The 14,899-nt window shown below is 44.3% G+C and overlaps 1 protein-coding gene across 1 annotated transcript in view; it reads left to right on the top strand.

The window, feature by feature from the left end:
- Positions 1–313: 313 nt before the first annotated feature.
- tyms (thymidylate synthetase) overlaps positions 314–14,899 on the top strand; it is a 28,662-nt gene continuing 14,076 nt past the window's right edge. Inside the window, exons 1-4 of the mRNA XM_067975457.1 lie at positions 314–565; positions 7,043–7,116; positions 8,441–8,615; positions 8,792–8,893. Of these exons, the coding sequence (XP_067831558.1) occupies positions 394–565; positions 7,043–7,116; positions 8,441–8,615; positions 8,792–8,893 (523 nt within the window). The 5' untranslated portion in view covers positions 314–393. The remainder of the gene's footprint in view (positions 566–7,042; positions 7,117–8,440; positions 8,616–8,791; positions 8,894–14,899) is intronic.

The raw sequence follows: 14,899 nt of genomic DNA, 5'->3' as shown, positions 1-14,899 counted from the left end.
CTGTGCGTTTCCAGCCTTTTGCTCAGCTCCTGCTAGAACTTGCTGGTGACTCCAATTCTGATGCCAAGACCCTTCACTGACACTATAGGAACTTCCCACCCACGGTTATAATTTGAACTCAAGCGCGAGCCCAGTTGGCGCTCGAGGCACCAATTAATTTTCCAAATGGAAGTAACAATCGCGCGCGAAATCTCCACTTCAGTTCCAGGATCCTTCACTCCCGAATCATTGAACCAACCCACTGGCAAGAGAGAGCCAGTGACGTTGCAGGCAGCTCATCATCAGCCAGTAGGGAAACCTGGACCGGCTTGAACACGTACCGGACGAAACGTCACAAAACCGTTTTGCAGAGCGCGGGCGGGATAAAATTAATCCGAAGAATCGCTCGGGACAATGGCTGTGGTGCAAGAGGTCGGCGCGGAGACAGAGATGCAGCAGCAGCACGATGAGCTCCAGTATTTGCAACATATCAGGAATATTTTGGAAACAGGTTTCCAGAAAGATGACCGGACTGGCACAGGCACCATCTCGGTTTTTGGACTGCAGGCTAGGTACAATCTAAGGGGTAAGTAACCCGTGTGATGACAGATCAGGAGAAAACACGTTCGTCTAGTCCTTGATTCCATAATCTATGGAAGTTTTAATTGAGAAATGCAGTTTTTAGGATGAACGAGTACTGCGTGATGATGTAAAGTTAACGTAGAAATGTGGCGCCAATTCTGAATCTATAAATGGATAAATAAAATTAGCATTTATAGAGCACCTTTCACTACCTCAGGATCTCCCAAAGCGCTTCACAGCCAATCAAATACTTTTAAAGTGTAGTTACTATTATAATGTAGGGAAACACAGCAGCAAATGTGCGCACTGCAAAGTTCCACAAACAGCAATGAGATAAATGACCAATTAAACTGTTTTACTGATGCTGTTTAAGGGATAAAATTCCCTTGCTCTTTGAATAGTGTCATGGCATCCTTTACACCCACCTGAGAGGGCAGATGGGACCTTGATTTAACATCTCTGAAAGATAGCACTTCTGACAGAAGAGCACTCTCTCAGTACTATATTGGAGTGTCAGGTGAGATTATGTGCTCAAATCTCTGGAGTGGGGCTTCAACCCATGATCTTTTTACAACCAAGAGTGCTATTATTGAGTCAAGGCAACCAGCTATCAAGACAACCCATCAGACTGTTTCTGAGTGCCTTTATAACCTATTTAGTTGTGAAAAAATCTTGTGTCTGCCTTTGTCTCAGTTTGGACTTGAAAAAGGGTGGGGGTATAACCATTATCCCATAACAAGGTTTTTTCAGTGAATCTCTGCTTCACCAGGTAGCTATAGAGCTGTGGATAGTGAAAAACTGGTAATATCCAATTTCACATAAACTTCTCATGAATTGTGATCCAAAGTAAAAGTGTAGTAGTATGGAGACCAGAAAACTTTCATATGCCTTAGTTTGAAACAAACTGTGAGTTGAGTAAAGTTGTGAAATCTGTAGTTTGCTTGTGCATCAGTTTGATTTTACTTCTTAATAAAACTGAATCATAGCCTGAGATATATGGGCACCGATATTACCAGGGAGGTGGGATGGCAATGGGGGAGCGACTGGACGTGTGGGTAACCTGCCCAGTAAAATCCGTCCGTTCCCCACGCGATTGCGGGTAAATTGAAGGCACTTGACGTGGCTTCCGGGTTTCCCGTCATCAATCTGCGCAGCGGGCGGACTGCGCACCCGCGTTATAGGCTGTCAGCTGGAGGAGCCCTTTTTAAAGGGGCAGTCCTCCAATGCTGCTCCTGCAGCAAACAACCAAAAGTACAGAATGGAGCAGATCAGGGGACAGGCTACTCCCAGATTTACCGATGCCTCACTCCAGGTCCTACTGGATGGGGTGAGGAGGAGGAGGAGGAGGGATATTTTCTACCCAGCAGATGGGAGGAAGTGGCCTGTCTCTGCCATCAAGAAGGCCTGGCTCGAGATGGCAGAGGAGGTCACCAGCAGTAGCAACGTCTACCGCACATGGATCCAGTGCAGGAAGCGCTTCAATGACCTAACCAGGTTAGCCAAAGTGAGTACATTTACTTATTCTCCTACACTCTGTCTTCCACGTCACAGCCCCCACCCACAACTCCTTCTGCACTGCCAACACTACTATATCTCATGTCTCTTCTCACCCACTCAAACCTCATCCTCAACTTACCTGCACTTACTCACCTCCCCAGTACTCATCCCACCACTACCACTCAACCCAATCCTCATACAGTGTCAAGACCGGAGGGGGGGCTGCAACATCTGGTCGTCCTCACGGGGAGCAGGAGGCTCTTAAACTAAGCCGCACCCTCGTGTGCCTGCCTATCGGGGACGCAGAGACTGCCACCCGACAAATGGCTGGTGACAGAACTTTAACATTCAGCACTCACAACAGCAAATGATGTTAACATGCCTTGCCATCTTCAGCACCTCAGTATCTGTCATCGTGCTTAATATTGCCTTCTGTTCTCTTACAGGGCCTTCAGCAACCGCCATGACAGCGGAGGGTGATTCCTCAGAGGACCTGCCTCTGAGGGGGCACCGTCACATCTGAGCGAGCCATCCACTAGTGCAGATACACAGACCTCGGTGGGTCCCCGTCCTCAGTTAGTTGGGGTCGCACATGATGAGTCACCACACACGTGAGCACGAGCAGACACTGGTGGCAGTGGCAGCTGCGGAGAGTCTGCGGCGGTGGGAGCACTCTTCTCCAGGCTCTGCTCAGCTGATCACAGATGCTGAACCCTGGGGGCCATCCTATAAAAGGAGAATGATTGAGGGGCAGCAGCACATTTGCAAGGTGCCACGCGCACTCTCCACAATCGCGCAGAGGATGGAGGAGTCCAACTCCTGCATGAGTGGAATGGTGGCACAGGTACAGGAGGGAATCTCTGAGATACTGTCACAGGGACGTGAGGACATCTCTGAGATGGTGTCGCGGGTAAGTGCGGGAATATCGGCGAAGGAGGGAAGGATAGCCTCCATCGAGCTTCAAGCATGGCTCACCAATGAGTCCATTAAGGCCCTGACAACGGCCCTTCGGACTCGGGGTGAGCAACTTTCTGCCACCTTAAACAGGCAGGCAGATACTCTGGCACTGGCCTTAAAAGGCTTCAAACATGTCCTCCAAACTGTCGACCAGCAGGGTGGTAGGAGTGATGAGGGCCTGGCCCAGGAGAGGGATGATGGCGAAAGGGGACATGGAAGTGGGGACGCCACTCAAAGCACTTCCATGTCTCACCCGTTGCCCCCCTCTCAACCAATACCCGCTCCAGGTGGCCGAGTCTGCCCCTTCACAGGTGCAGGTGGAGCAGTCTTTGGAGGGGCCCTCACGGGCACCGAAACCCAGAGAGCGTAGGCTCAAAGAATCTAATTGGTGAGGGCATGAACAAGAGCAACCTGCTACTACCTCTGCTGCAGCCACAGGGGAAACACCACGTTGGAGTACTCGTAAGCATAAGGCAAAGGTTTTGTGAGCACATAGGGGATACACAAGTGTGTTTGACGGTTTGTCGTGTTTTTTTAATTTATATTTGATTTTTGTTAATGGCACATTGAATATTATTATTGTCACCACTACTGCCATGTCTTGGTCATTCTTGACTGGCTTGTGTAATAAGTCCCTTTCATGAGGTTCACCATGAACACTCACACTTGATGCCACCCATTGGGTCACCCACACTGGGTATATGTGTAGTTGCAGAACTATTTTGTGCAGGTGCCTGTGGCGCAACACTGTGTTGTGGAGCTCCACGTGGCGGAGGTGGACGGCGTGCTTGGCGAGGCTGGTGATGTTGCTCGTCCTTGGATGAAGTGATGAATGCAACCATGGCGCCCCCCATCCTGATGGTGTGAGTTTGAGAGGGTCCGCAAAGTAGGTAAATGTGTTTGCACAGCAGAGTTTTGGGTATAAGTTAAGAATTTTGAGTGGAAAGACAAAGATGTTGCAGCCAAAACTTTGTCTGAAGTGACAGAGTGCCCTACTGCAATACATGAGGTTTTCCCCCCACCTATCAAATAATCCTTTGCATCTCCCACTGCCTGCTGGCTGAAACGTGCCTGCTCCGACCGGGAGTGTTTCCCACATAATGGGAAACACGCTGAGGATCCTTCAAAATTGCACCCCTGCCAAAATCTCCAGTCAATGAGGTCTGTCAAGTACCTCAAGTATCTTAAATAACTATGCGATGTAGCATCCCGCCGGCTTTAATTGCCGGTGGGAGTAGCGCATGCACGAGCTGTGTGTGCACCCGAACGCGTCACTGGGGAAGCCGGAAGTCAGCGGGTTGGAGCCGGGCTGTGAACCCGCTCTGGGACTCTGCCATTTTAGGAGCAACCACACCCCCAACGCACCCGCTCGACCATCCAAAAATCGGCCCCGTGGTCTTCCAAATGCAGAGATCCAGAGTTAACAATAATCTGTATAATTTCCAGTGTGTACTTCAGTAAAAATGTTAATTGTTCACCCTGTCATAGGGAAAATGCTAGAATCTATTATTAAGGAGGTTATAGCAGGGCACTTAGAAAATCTCAATGCAATTAGGCAGAGTCAACACGGCTTTGTGAAAGGGAAATCGTGTTTGACTAATTTATTAGAGTTCTTTGAGGAAGTAACAAGCAACATAGATAAAGGGGATCCTGTGGATGTGGTGTACTTGGATATCCAGAAGGCATTTGACAAGGTGCCACATCAAAGGCTACAACACAAAATAAAAGCTCATAGAGTAGGGGGTAACATATTAGCATGGATAAAGGATTGGTTAGCTAACAGGAAACAGAGAGTAGGCATAAATGGGGCATTTTCAGTTTGGCACGATGTAATGAGTGGAGTGCTGGGGCCTCAACTATTTATAATCTGTATCAATGACTTGGATGAAGGGACCAAATGTAAGGTTGCTAAATTTGCTGATGACACAAAGTTAGGTAGGAAAGTAAGTTGTGAAGGAGACATAAGGAGTCTGCAAAGGGATATAGATAGGTTAAGTGAGTGGACAAAAACTTGGCGGATGGAGTATGATGTGGGAAAATGTGAACTTGTCCACTTTGGCAGGAGGAATAGAAAAGCAGTATATTTAAATAGAGAGAGATTGCAAAACTCTGAGGTACAGAGGGATCTGGGCCCTAGTATGTGAATCACAAAAAGTTGGAATGCTTTACAATAAGTGGTTAGGAAGGCAAATGGAATGTTTTTTATTGCAAGGGGAATGGACTATATATATATAAAAAAAAAGATATTTTGCTACAGTTGTACAGGGCATTGGTGAAACTACATCCAGAATACTGTGTGCAGTTTTGGTCTCCTTATTTAAGAAAGGACATCATTGCTTTAGAGGCGGTTCAGAGAAGGTTCACTCGACTGATTCCTGGGATGAGGGGGTTATCTTATGGGGAAAGGTTGGACAAGTTGGGCCTGTATACATTGGAGTTTAGAAGAATGAAAGGTGATCTTATTGAAACGTATAAGATCCTGAGGGGACTTGAAGGGGTAGATGCTGAGAGAATGTTTCCCCTTGTGGGAGAGACTAGAACTAGGGGACACAGTTTAAAAATAAGGGGTCTTCCATTTAAAATGAAGATGAGGAGAATTTTTTTCTCTTGAGGGTCGTGAGTCTGTGGAACTCCCTTCCCCAGAGAGTGGTGGAGGCAGGGTCATTGAATATTTTTAACGCTGAGTTAGATAGGTTCCTGATTAACAAGGGAATCAAAGGTTATAATAGATAGATGGTAAAGTAGGGTTGAGATCACAATCAGATCAGCCATGATCTTACCATATGGCAGAGCAGGCTTGAGGGGCCGAATGGCCTTCTCCTGCTCTTAATTCGTATGTTCGCACTATCCCATATTGCTTTACACATAAAAAAATTTCAGTTTATATGGATGTGCCTGTGGAAATGGACCTTTTACACTGGGCATGAGAAAAAGTATTTGTAGTCTGTCCAAATTGTAATATCATTTTAAAATCTGGGAATGTCAGTGAAAATGGTAACTAAAATAAAGAACCTTAAAAATGTTGGATCTGGTATTTTTGTTGGTCTAGAACTTTTAAAAATACATACTTTTTTTTCTTTACTCAAGCCTTTGATTTATACTGGGTAGTGGTTCCACAGAAGCCGCCGGCCTTCCATTACCTCGCGCACGTGATCATTTTTCATGACTGAGCTTATATGGTGTGTTGGTAGGCTGTTCAACAAGTGTTAGGATTTAACCGACCTATATCTTGTTCTTACCAGATGTCTGCAAATACACGTTCTAGCAACAGTTCAGAGCTTGGTAGTAAAACCCCGGCTGACTTTTTTTTCTCTCTCTCCTTACTCATGGGCTTTAAAGGTGAGTATAGCACCTCACTTGCTGCACTAGCTGAGATCAGCCAACTCAGTACAGAATGGGGATCAAATTCAAATCTTCATGATCTGTACAGCTCACTACCACAACCTGTTGTGCCTGTACCAATTAAGCATTCAGTTTAGTTACAGACTTTACTTTTGGGGGTGTTGCTACCTTTTATAAAACTGCTCCAAAAATGGTATGTCCTGGATATTTATGGGAATCTAAATTAAAATATCTTGAGCTAGCTTTGCAGCTTTTTTTTTCAGCATCTCCACGCCCATTTTCAGACAGCTTATTCTATTTTTTTTAAACTGCTGGATTTGACTGATTGCCATTTTTGTGTGTGCACACAACATTGTGTGCTGCTAGTGGTATGAATCTTACAATATACTTAAAGTCTGCTTTTAAAGTAAGTGTGCATTTTCACTGTGCCTTAATGCTTATAGCATAGGTAGGGACCCATCCCTGGGTGCAGAGGTAGTTTTTCCTTTACTCACTTTTTGTTGAAGATTGCAGCGATCAATCCAGTAAAGGGCTGGCTAAATTGCCACTAAAGCCATCCAGTGATCAGTGAGCGATACAGAAAGTTGCCTTGGTGCTTCAACCCAAGGCACAGGAGTTTCATCACTGAGTACTAAATTACATTATTCTTCAAGTTGTTACAATGTTATCAAATTTTGTGTTTCAGATTCTTTTCCCCTCATCACAACTAAACGAGTGTTCTGGAAAGGAATTCTGGAAGAGCTATTGTGGTTTATCAAGGTACACACTATACTTTTGTGCATAGATTTTACAAAAGTTCCTACATATGCTGTAGCAATAATTGGATAAGTAGCATCATCTTGTGACATCCTCTAATTAGATTTATCAATACAACTGTGTCTTTTGAAATGTATGTTTGTATCCCTGAATATTTTGCATGTACTCAAGAATGGGGAAAAATCATGCATTAAAATGTATTTATTGTTGTCTCGTAACTGCAAATCCTTTGCAAAATTAATGCTTGTTAATGGCGATGAGTGAGTAGAACAAATAGAACCTGACCTTGAATGCTTTCCTCATTGATAAACAATATGTGCTTAAAAAAAATTACTTTCCGATATTCCTTTCCTATGCATGCTTTTTTTTCTGACTTCTCAAGTGATCATTCTTCATATGTGAGCCTAGACAGTCAGTTCCAGCAGGTTATTTGACCATCAAGTGCATCACATCTAAGTCTGGTTCTGTTCTCATTCAGCCAACTTAGCACAAACTGGGAGTTAAACCTGGGACCTTCCAGTCTATATGGTTTAGTGCTATACCCACTAGACTATTCAGGGAGTTCTATCAGTAATCTAAAGTATTGGGTAGTTGAGGTTTGATGGCATAGTTACTTTCGCCCTTATTAAGTTATAAAAGGTTGAATGTAGTTTTGCCATGTTTACTTCTGATGAAACTAGCAATGAGAGAATGGAGCATTTTACACAATGCAGTATACACTAGGGGAAAAATACTAAAGAAAAATCACATAAATTGTTTTTGAAAGTGTTCCTGGTATAAAATGAAAGGTGTTTAGTTAGTTGTACTCAGTTCTGATATTGTCTTCTGCCCTGCAGCCTGTCCCAGGAGAAGTAAAAATCAGAGGGGTTTTTCTGGCTTGCACTCATGGATCTCTTTTCTTAAGAGTTTAAAAAGCACTTGGGTGGGGCTCCATCGATGGCTCTATGTGGCATGATTGAGCTCTACGGACCAGGAAGATCCAGGTTCAACCCTGGTCTGTGGTGAGTTAGATCATCTCAGCCAGGACAGCAACTGAGGTGCTATGATTGGCTGGGGAATAGAAGAAGTGAGCAGAGTTCCTGCTGCTGATCACTCTCCAGTGATCCCCTATGGAAAGTGCATGTGTTTGGAGGTTGAGTGAGGACATGATCGAGAATGGCTTGGTACCCCTTTTGTTTGAATACCAGTCAGCATTTGCTGTATAGGCTCTTGTCTGAAGAATAACCAGTTGGACAAGGTACCAGAAGGATGCCACAGAGGAGTGATCTAATTCCTTGGTTAAGAACAAATATTCCTGCAGATTCATTTTTTCGCCATTCTATTTCAGGGTTCTACCAATTCTAATGAGTTGTCAGAAAAAGGAGTTAGAATTTGGGACGCCAATGGGTCTCGAGACTATCTGGACAAACAAGGATTCATATCCCGAGAGGAGGGTGATTTGGGGCCTGTTTATGGCTTCCAGTGGAGGCACTTTGGGGCTGAGTATAAAGACATGCATACAGGTTAGGAAAGATTACAATGTTATACCACATCTCGAAGAATTAGTTTTAGCTTTGTGGGATATCGATATTTCTGTTGGGAACAAACTGACATATAAAACTCGTCTAGACTGGTCAACTGAATGTTTTGGGGGTGTTTTTCTTTTTCTCTCATTAACTGACTGGCTTTCTGATTGTAGATTACTCTGGACAAGGAGTCGATCAGCTCCAGAAAGTAATTGACACTATCAAACACAACCCGGAGGATCGCAGAATCATCATGTGTGCTTGGAACCCTAAAGGTAAAAAAAAAAAGAGTAAATACAATATGGGAGACAAACAGCTAAGTGAAGTTGGAGCTCCCAAGGGATCAGTTGGTGAAGGCAAGTGTGTAGCTGAGCTGTATATGCCAGATGGTCCCACGTTTGATTCACAGTAAATTAGTCAGTTTCAGCTAGGATGGCAGTGGGATATTACTATTCACTTCAGCATCCTTTTATTAATGATGTGGAGATGCAGGTGATGGACTGGGGTGGACAAATGTAAGGAATCTTACAACACCAGGTTATAGTCCAACAGTTTTATTTGAAAATCACAAGCTTTCGGAGGCTTTCTCCTTCGTCAGGTGTGTGACACGCACCTGACTAAGGAGAAAGCCTCCGAAAGCTTGTGATTTTCAAATAAAACTGTTGGACTATAACCTGGTGTTGTAAGATTCCTTACATTCCTTTTATTAAGGAGGGGAAAATTGGTCAAGATTCCCACTCTTGATTGCTGTGTAGTGACTCCTGCTGGAAAGCACACAAGTGTGGCTGTCTAGTGAGACTAGGACCTGCCTTGATGGCGATGTTCTCTCATCCCCTCCTCCTTCACCCCATGACCCAGTCAACTGGCTCACACTTGAAGAATGAGCAATCAGATGAGATTAGCAAAGGGTCACCAGAACCTGTGAAACTGTACCTCCACATTGGGCAATGCCTTCAGCAAAAAGAGCGTGGAGAAAATTGGCAAAAATAAAAAATAAAATTGTGAAACATAACCAGAGCGGTGGGAAACAGTGAGAGCGGAGCCGGGATAAAAACAGCAGAGCGGACCGACCGCGTTCCAATAAAAATCAAGTAGTGACATCACAGGTAAAGCAGATGTGTGTTTGGTGGTGAGAATTTCTTTTTTCTTAGGACTGTGGGCTAAGTTATCATAAAATCGTATAGCATATAACTAAATTTATAATTAACTAAACTTAATTAAATAAATTAAACGAGGTTAGTACTTGGATCAAAATTATAAATAATTTGATTGATAGTGATGTAATTAATTAAATAAATACTATAGATATGGCAGGGCAGGATATGTGTTGCAGCTGCAACATGTGGGAGCTAGTGGACAGTCTTGTCCGGGGTGACCACATCTGCAGTAAGTGTCTGCAGCTCGAGGATCTTCAGCTCAGAGTTGAGGAGCTGGAGTCGGAGCTGCAGACTTTGCGATACATCGGGGAGGGAGAAAGTTACCTGGACACTTTGCTCCAGGAGGCAGTCACACTCCTTAGACCAAATACTTTGGATTTGGCCCGGGGTCAGGTACAGGAGAGTGTGACTGCAAGTGAGGCAGGTACGGGGATTCAGGAGGTAGCATTGCAGGAGCCTCAGCCCTTGCACTTGTCTAACAGTTACGAGGTTCTTGCAAGCTGTGTGGACGAGAGCAAGGACTGCAGGGAGGATGAGCAAACTGATCACGGCACCATGGTACTGGAGGCCATTCAAGTGGGGGAAGTAAAAAGGAAGGTGGTGGTAATAGGCGACAGTATAGGTTTTTTTTATTCGTTCATGGGATGTGGGCATCGCTGGCAAGGCCAGCATTTGTTGCCAATCCCTAATTGCCCTTGAGAAGGTGGTGGCGGGCCGCCTTCTTGAATCACTGCAGTCCGTGTGGTGAAGGTTCTCCCACAGTGCTGTTAGGCAGGGAGTTCCAGGATTTTGACCCAGTGACGATGAAGGAACAGCGATATATTTCCAAGTCGGGATGGTGTGTGACTTGGAGGGGAATGTGCAGGTGGTGGTGTTCCCATGTGCTTGCTGCCCTTGTCCTTCTAGGTGGTAGAGGTCGTGGGTTTGGGAGGTGCTGTCGAAGAAGCCTTGGCGAGTTGCTGCAGTGCATTCTGTGGATGGTACACACTGCAGCCACATTGCGCAGGTGGTGAAGGGAGTGAATGTTTAGGGTGATGGATGGAGTGCCAATCAAGCGGGCTGCTTTGTCCTGGATGGTGTTGAGCTTCTTGAATGTTGTTGAAGCTGCACTCATCCAGGCAAGTGGAGAGTATTCCATCACACTCCTGACCTGTGCCTTGTAGATGGTGGAAGGGCTCTGGGGAGTCAGAAGGTGAGTCAATCGCCGCAGAATACCCAGCCTCTGGCCTGCTCTTGTAGCCACAGTATTTATATGGCTGGTCCAGTTAAGTTTCTGGTCAATGGTGACCCCCCAAGATGTTGATGGTGGGGGATTTGACGATGGTAATGCCGTTGAATGTCAAGGGGAGGTGGTTAGACTTTCTCTTGTTAGAGATGGTCATTGTCTGGCGTGAATGTTACTTGCCACTTATCAGCCCAAGCCGGAATGTTGTCCAGGTCTTGCTGCATGCGGGCACGGACTGCTTCATTATCTGAGGGATTGCGAATGGAACTGAACACTGTGCAATCATCAGCGAACGTTCCTGTTTCTGACCTTATGATGGAGGGAAGGTCATTGATGAAGCAGCTGAAGTTGGTTGGGCCTAGGACACTGCCCTGAGGAACTCCCGCAGCAATGTCCTGGGGCTGAGATGATTGGCCTCCAACAACCACTACCATCTTCCTTTGTGCTAGGTATGACTCCAGCCACTGGAAAGTTTTCCCCCTAATTCCCATTGACTTCAATTTTATTAGAGCTCCTTGGTGCCACAATCAGTCAAATGCTGCCTTGATGTCAAGGGCAGTCACTCTCACCTCACCTCTGAAATTCAGCTCTTTTGTCCATGTTTGGACCAAGGCTGTAATGAGGTCTGGAGCTGAGTGGTCCTGGCGGAACCCAAACTGAGCATCGGTGAGTAAGTGCCGCTTGATTGCACTGTTGATGACACCTTCCATCACTTTGATGATGATTGAGAGTAAACTGATGGGGTGGTAATTGGCAGGATTGGATTTATCCTGCTTTTTTGGAGATAGATACTGTTCTCTGTAGCCAAGAGCGTGAGTCCCAAAGGCTGTGTTGTCTACCCGGTGCCAGGGTTAAGGACATCTCATCCAGGCTAGAGAGGAACTCGGAGTAGGATGGGGAGGATCAAGTTGTCGAGATTCACTTATGTACCAACGACATAGGTAGGACTAAGGAAGAGGTTCTGCTGAGAGAGCAGCTAGGGATTAAATTAAAAAGCAGAACCACAAAGGTAGTGATCACTGGATTATTACTTGAGCCACAAGCAAATTGGCATAGTGGAAATAAGATCAGAGAGATGAATACGTGGCTCAAAGATCGGTGTGAGAGAAGTGGGTTTCGATTCATAGGGCACTGGCACCAGTACTGGGGAAAGAGAGAGCTGTTCCGTCAGGACTGTCTTCACCTGAACCATGCTGGGACCAGTATTCTGGCGAATCGAATAACTAGGACGGTAGATAGGGCTTCAACTAAATTGAGGGGGGCGGGGGGGTTCAGGTGGGTGGAAATTTAAAATGTTGAAGAGAAAGGACAAGGAAGTAGTACAGGGAAGAGATAGGGGTAATGATAACCAGAGTGTGACAGGAAGGGACAGAGCGAACAAACATAAGAGCCCACCAGCAAATGGGGTCAGAGTAGGAAAAAATGGAAAAAGACAAAATTAAAGTTTCTTTAACTGCACGTAGCATTCGTAATAAGATAGATGAATTGATGACACAAATAGAAACAAATGGGTATGATCTCGTTGACATTACAGAGACGTGGTTGCAAGATGACCAAGGTTGAGAACTGAATATTCATAGGTATCTGACATTTTGGAAGGATAGGAGAAAGGAAACGGTGGTGGGGTAGCTCTGTTAATAAAGGATGAAATCAGTACAATTGTGAGAAATGATCTTGGCTCAGAAGACCAAGATGTAGAATCAATTTGGGTGGAGGTTAGAAATAGCATGGGTACGAAATTGCTGGTGGGAGTAGTCTCTAGGCCCCCTAAAGGTAGCTATACTGTAGGTTAAAATATAAATAAAGAAATAATGGGGCTTGTAAAAAAGGTAATGGAATAATCATGGGTGATTTTAACTTAAATATAGATTGGACAAATCAAATTGGCAAAAGTAGCCCTGAGGATGAGTTCATAGAGTGTATTCGGGACGGTTTCTAGAACAATACGTTGTGGAACCAACCAGGGAACAGGCCATTTTAGATCTGGTAATGGGTAACAAGGTAGGATTAATTAATGACCTCAAAGTAAAGGATCCCTTAAGAAACAGTGATCATAATATGATAGAATTTCACATCCAGTTTGAGAGTGAGGATCTTGGATCTGAAACTACTGTATTAAACCTAAGTAAGGGCAATTACAATGGCCTGAGGACAGAGTTGGCTAAAGTGGACAGGGAAAACAGATTAGAAAGTATGATGGTGGATAAGCAGTGGCAGACATTTAAAAAGATATTTTATAACTCTCAACAAAAATATATCCCAGTAAGGAGAAAAGGCTCCACAAGAAGGGTGTACCAACCATGGCTAACTAAGGAAGTTAAGGATGGTATCAAGTTCAAAGAAAAGACATACAACGTGGTAAAGATTAGTGGTAAGCCCGAAAACTTTAGAAACCAGCAAAGGAGGACTTAAAAAATAATAATAGGGGGAGAAAATAGATTGAGAGTAAACTAGCAAAAAATATAAAAACTCAAAGTGAGAGCTTTTACAAGTATATACGAAGGAAGAGAGTAGCTAAAGTAAGTATAGGTCCCTTAGGGGATGAGACTGGGGAAATAATAATAAACAAGGAAATGGCAGAGGCATTGAACAGATATTTTGTATATTTCTTCACAGGAGAAGACACTAAAAGCATACCAATAATAGTAGATAATCAAGGGGCAAAGGGGATGGTGGACATAATAACAATCACTACCACTAGAGAAAAAGTACTAGGCAAACTAATGGGTCTGCAGGCTGACCAGTCTCCTGGACCCGATGGCTTGCATCCGAGGGTCTTAAAAGAAGTGGCCACAGAGATAGTGGATGCATTGGGAGTAATCTTCCAAAATTCACTAGATTCTGGAAAGATCCCAGTGGATTGGAAAACCGCAAATGTAATGTCCCTGTTCAAGAAAGGAGGGAGACAGAAAGCAGGTAACTATATTCCAATTAGCCTAACAACTGTCATTGGGAAAATGCTAGAATTGATTACTAAGGAAGTAGTAGCAGGACATTTGGAGACTCATAATACAATCAAGGAGAGTCAGCATAGTTTTATGAAAGGAAAATCATGTCTTGTCACATTTATTAGAGTTCTTTGAGGAAGTAACAGGCAGGGTGGATAAAGGGGAACCAGTGATGTGTATTTGGATTGCCAAAAGGCATTTGATAAGGTGCCACATAAAAGGTTACTGCATAAGGTAAGAGCTCATGGTGTTGGGGATAATATATTATCATGAATAGAGGATTGGCTAACTAACAGAAAACAGAGAGTCAGGATAAAAGGGTCATTTTCAGGATGGCAATCTAACTAGTGGGGTGCAGCAGGGATCAGTGCTGGGGCTTCAACTATTTACAATCTATATAATTTACTTGGATGGCGGAAGCGAGTGTGCTATGGCCAAATTTGCTGATGATACAAAGATAGGTGGAAAAATAAGTTGTGAGGAGGACACAAAGTATCTGCAAAGGGATATAGATAGGTTAAGCGAGTGGGCAAAAATTTGGCAGATGGAGTATAATGTGGGAAAATGTGAAGTCATCCACTTTGGTAGGAAGAATAGAAAAGCAAAATATTATATAAATGGAGAAAGACTACAGAATGCTGCGGTACAGATGGATTTGGGTGTCCTCGTACATGAAATACAAAAAGTTAGCATACAGTTGCAGCAGGTAATTGGGAACACAAATTGAATATTGGCCTTTATTTCAAATGGGATGGAGTATAAAAGCAGGAAAGTCTTGCTACAACTGTACAGGGTGCTGGTGAGGCCACACCTAGAGTACTGTGTACTGTTTTGGTCCCCTTATTTAAGGAAGGATATACTTGCATTGGAGGCGGTTCAGAGAAGGTTTACTAGTTTCATTCTGGGCATGGAAGGGTTTTCTTATGAGGAAAGATTGAGCAGGTTGAGCCT

This window comes from Heptranchias perlo, chromosome 3, assembly GCF_035084215.1.
Source record: "Heptranchias perlo isolate sHepPer1 chromosome 3, sHepPer1.hap1, whole genome shotgun sequence".
Lineage (NCBI taxonomy): Eukaryota > Metazoa > Chordata > Chondrichthyes > Hexanchiformes > Hexanchidae > Heptranchias > Heptranchias perlo.
This window is presented reverse-complemented; position numbering and strand designations above follow the sequence as displayed.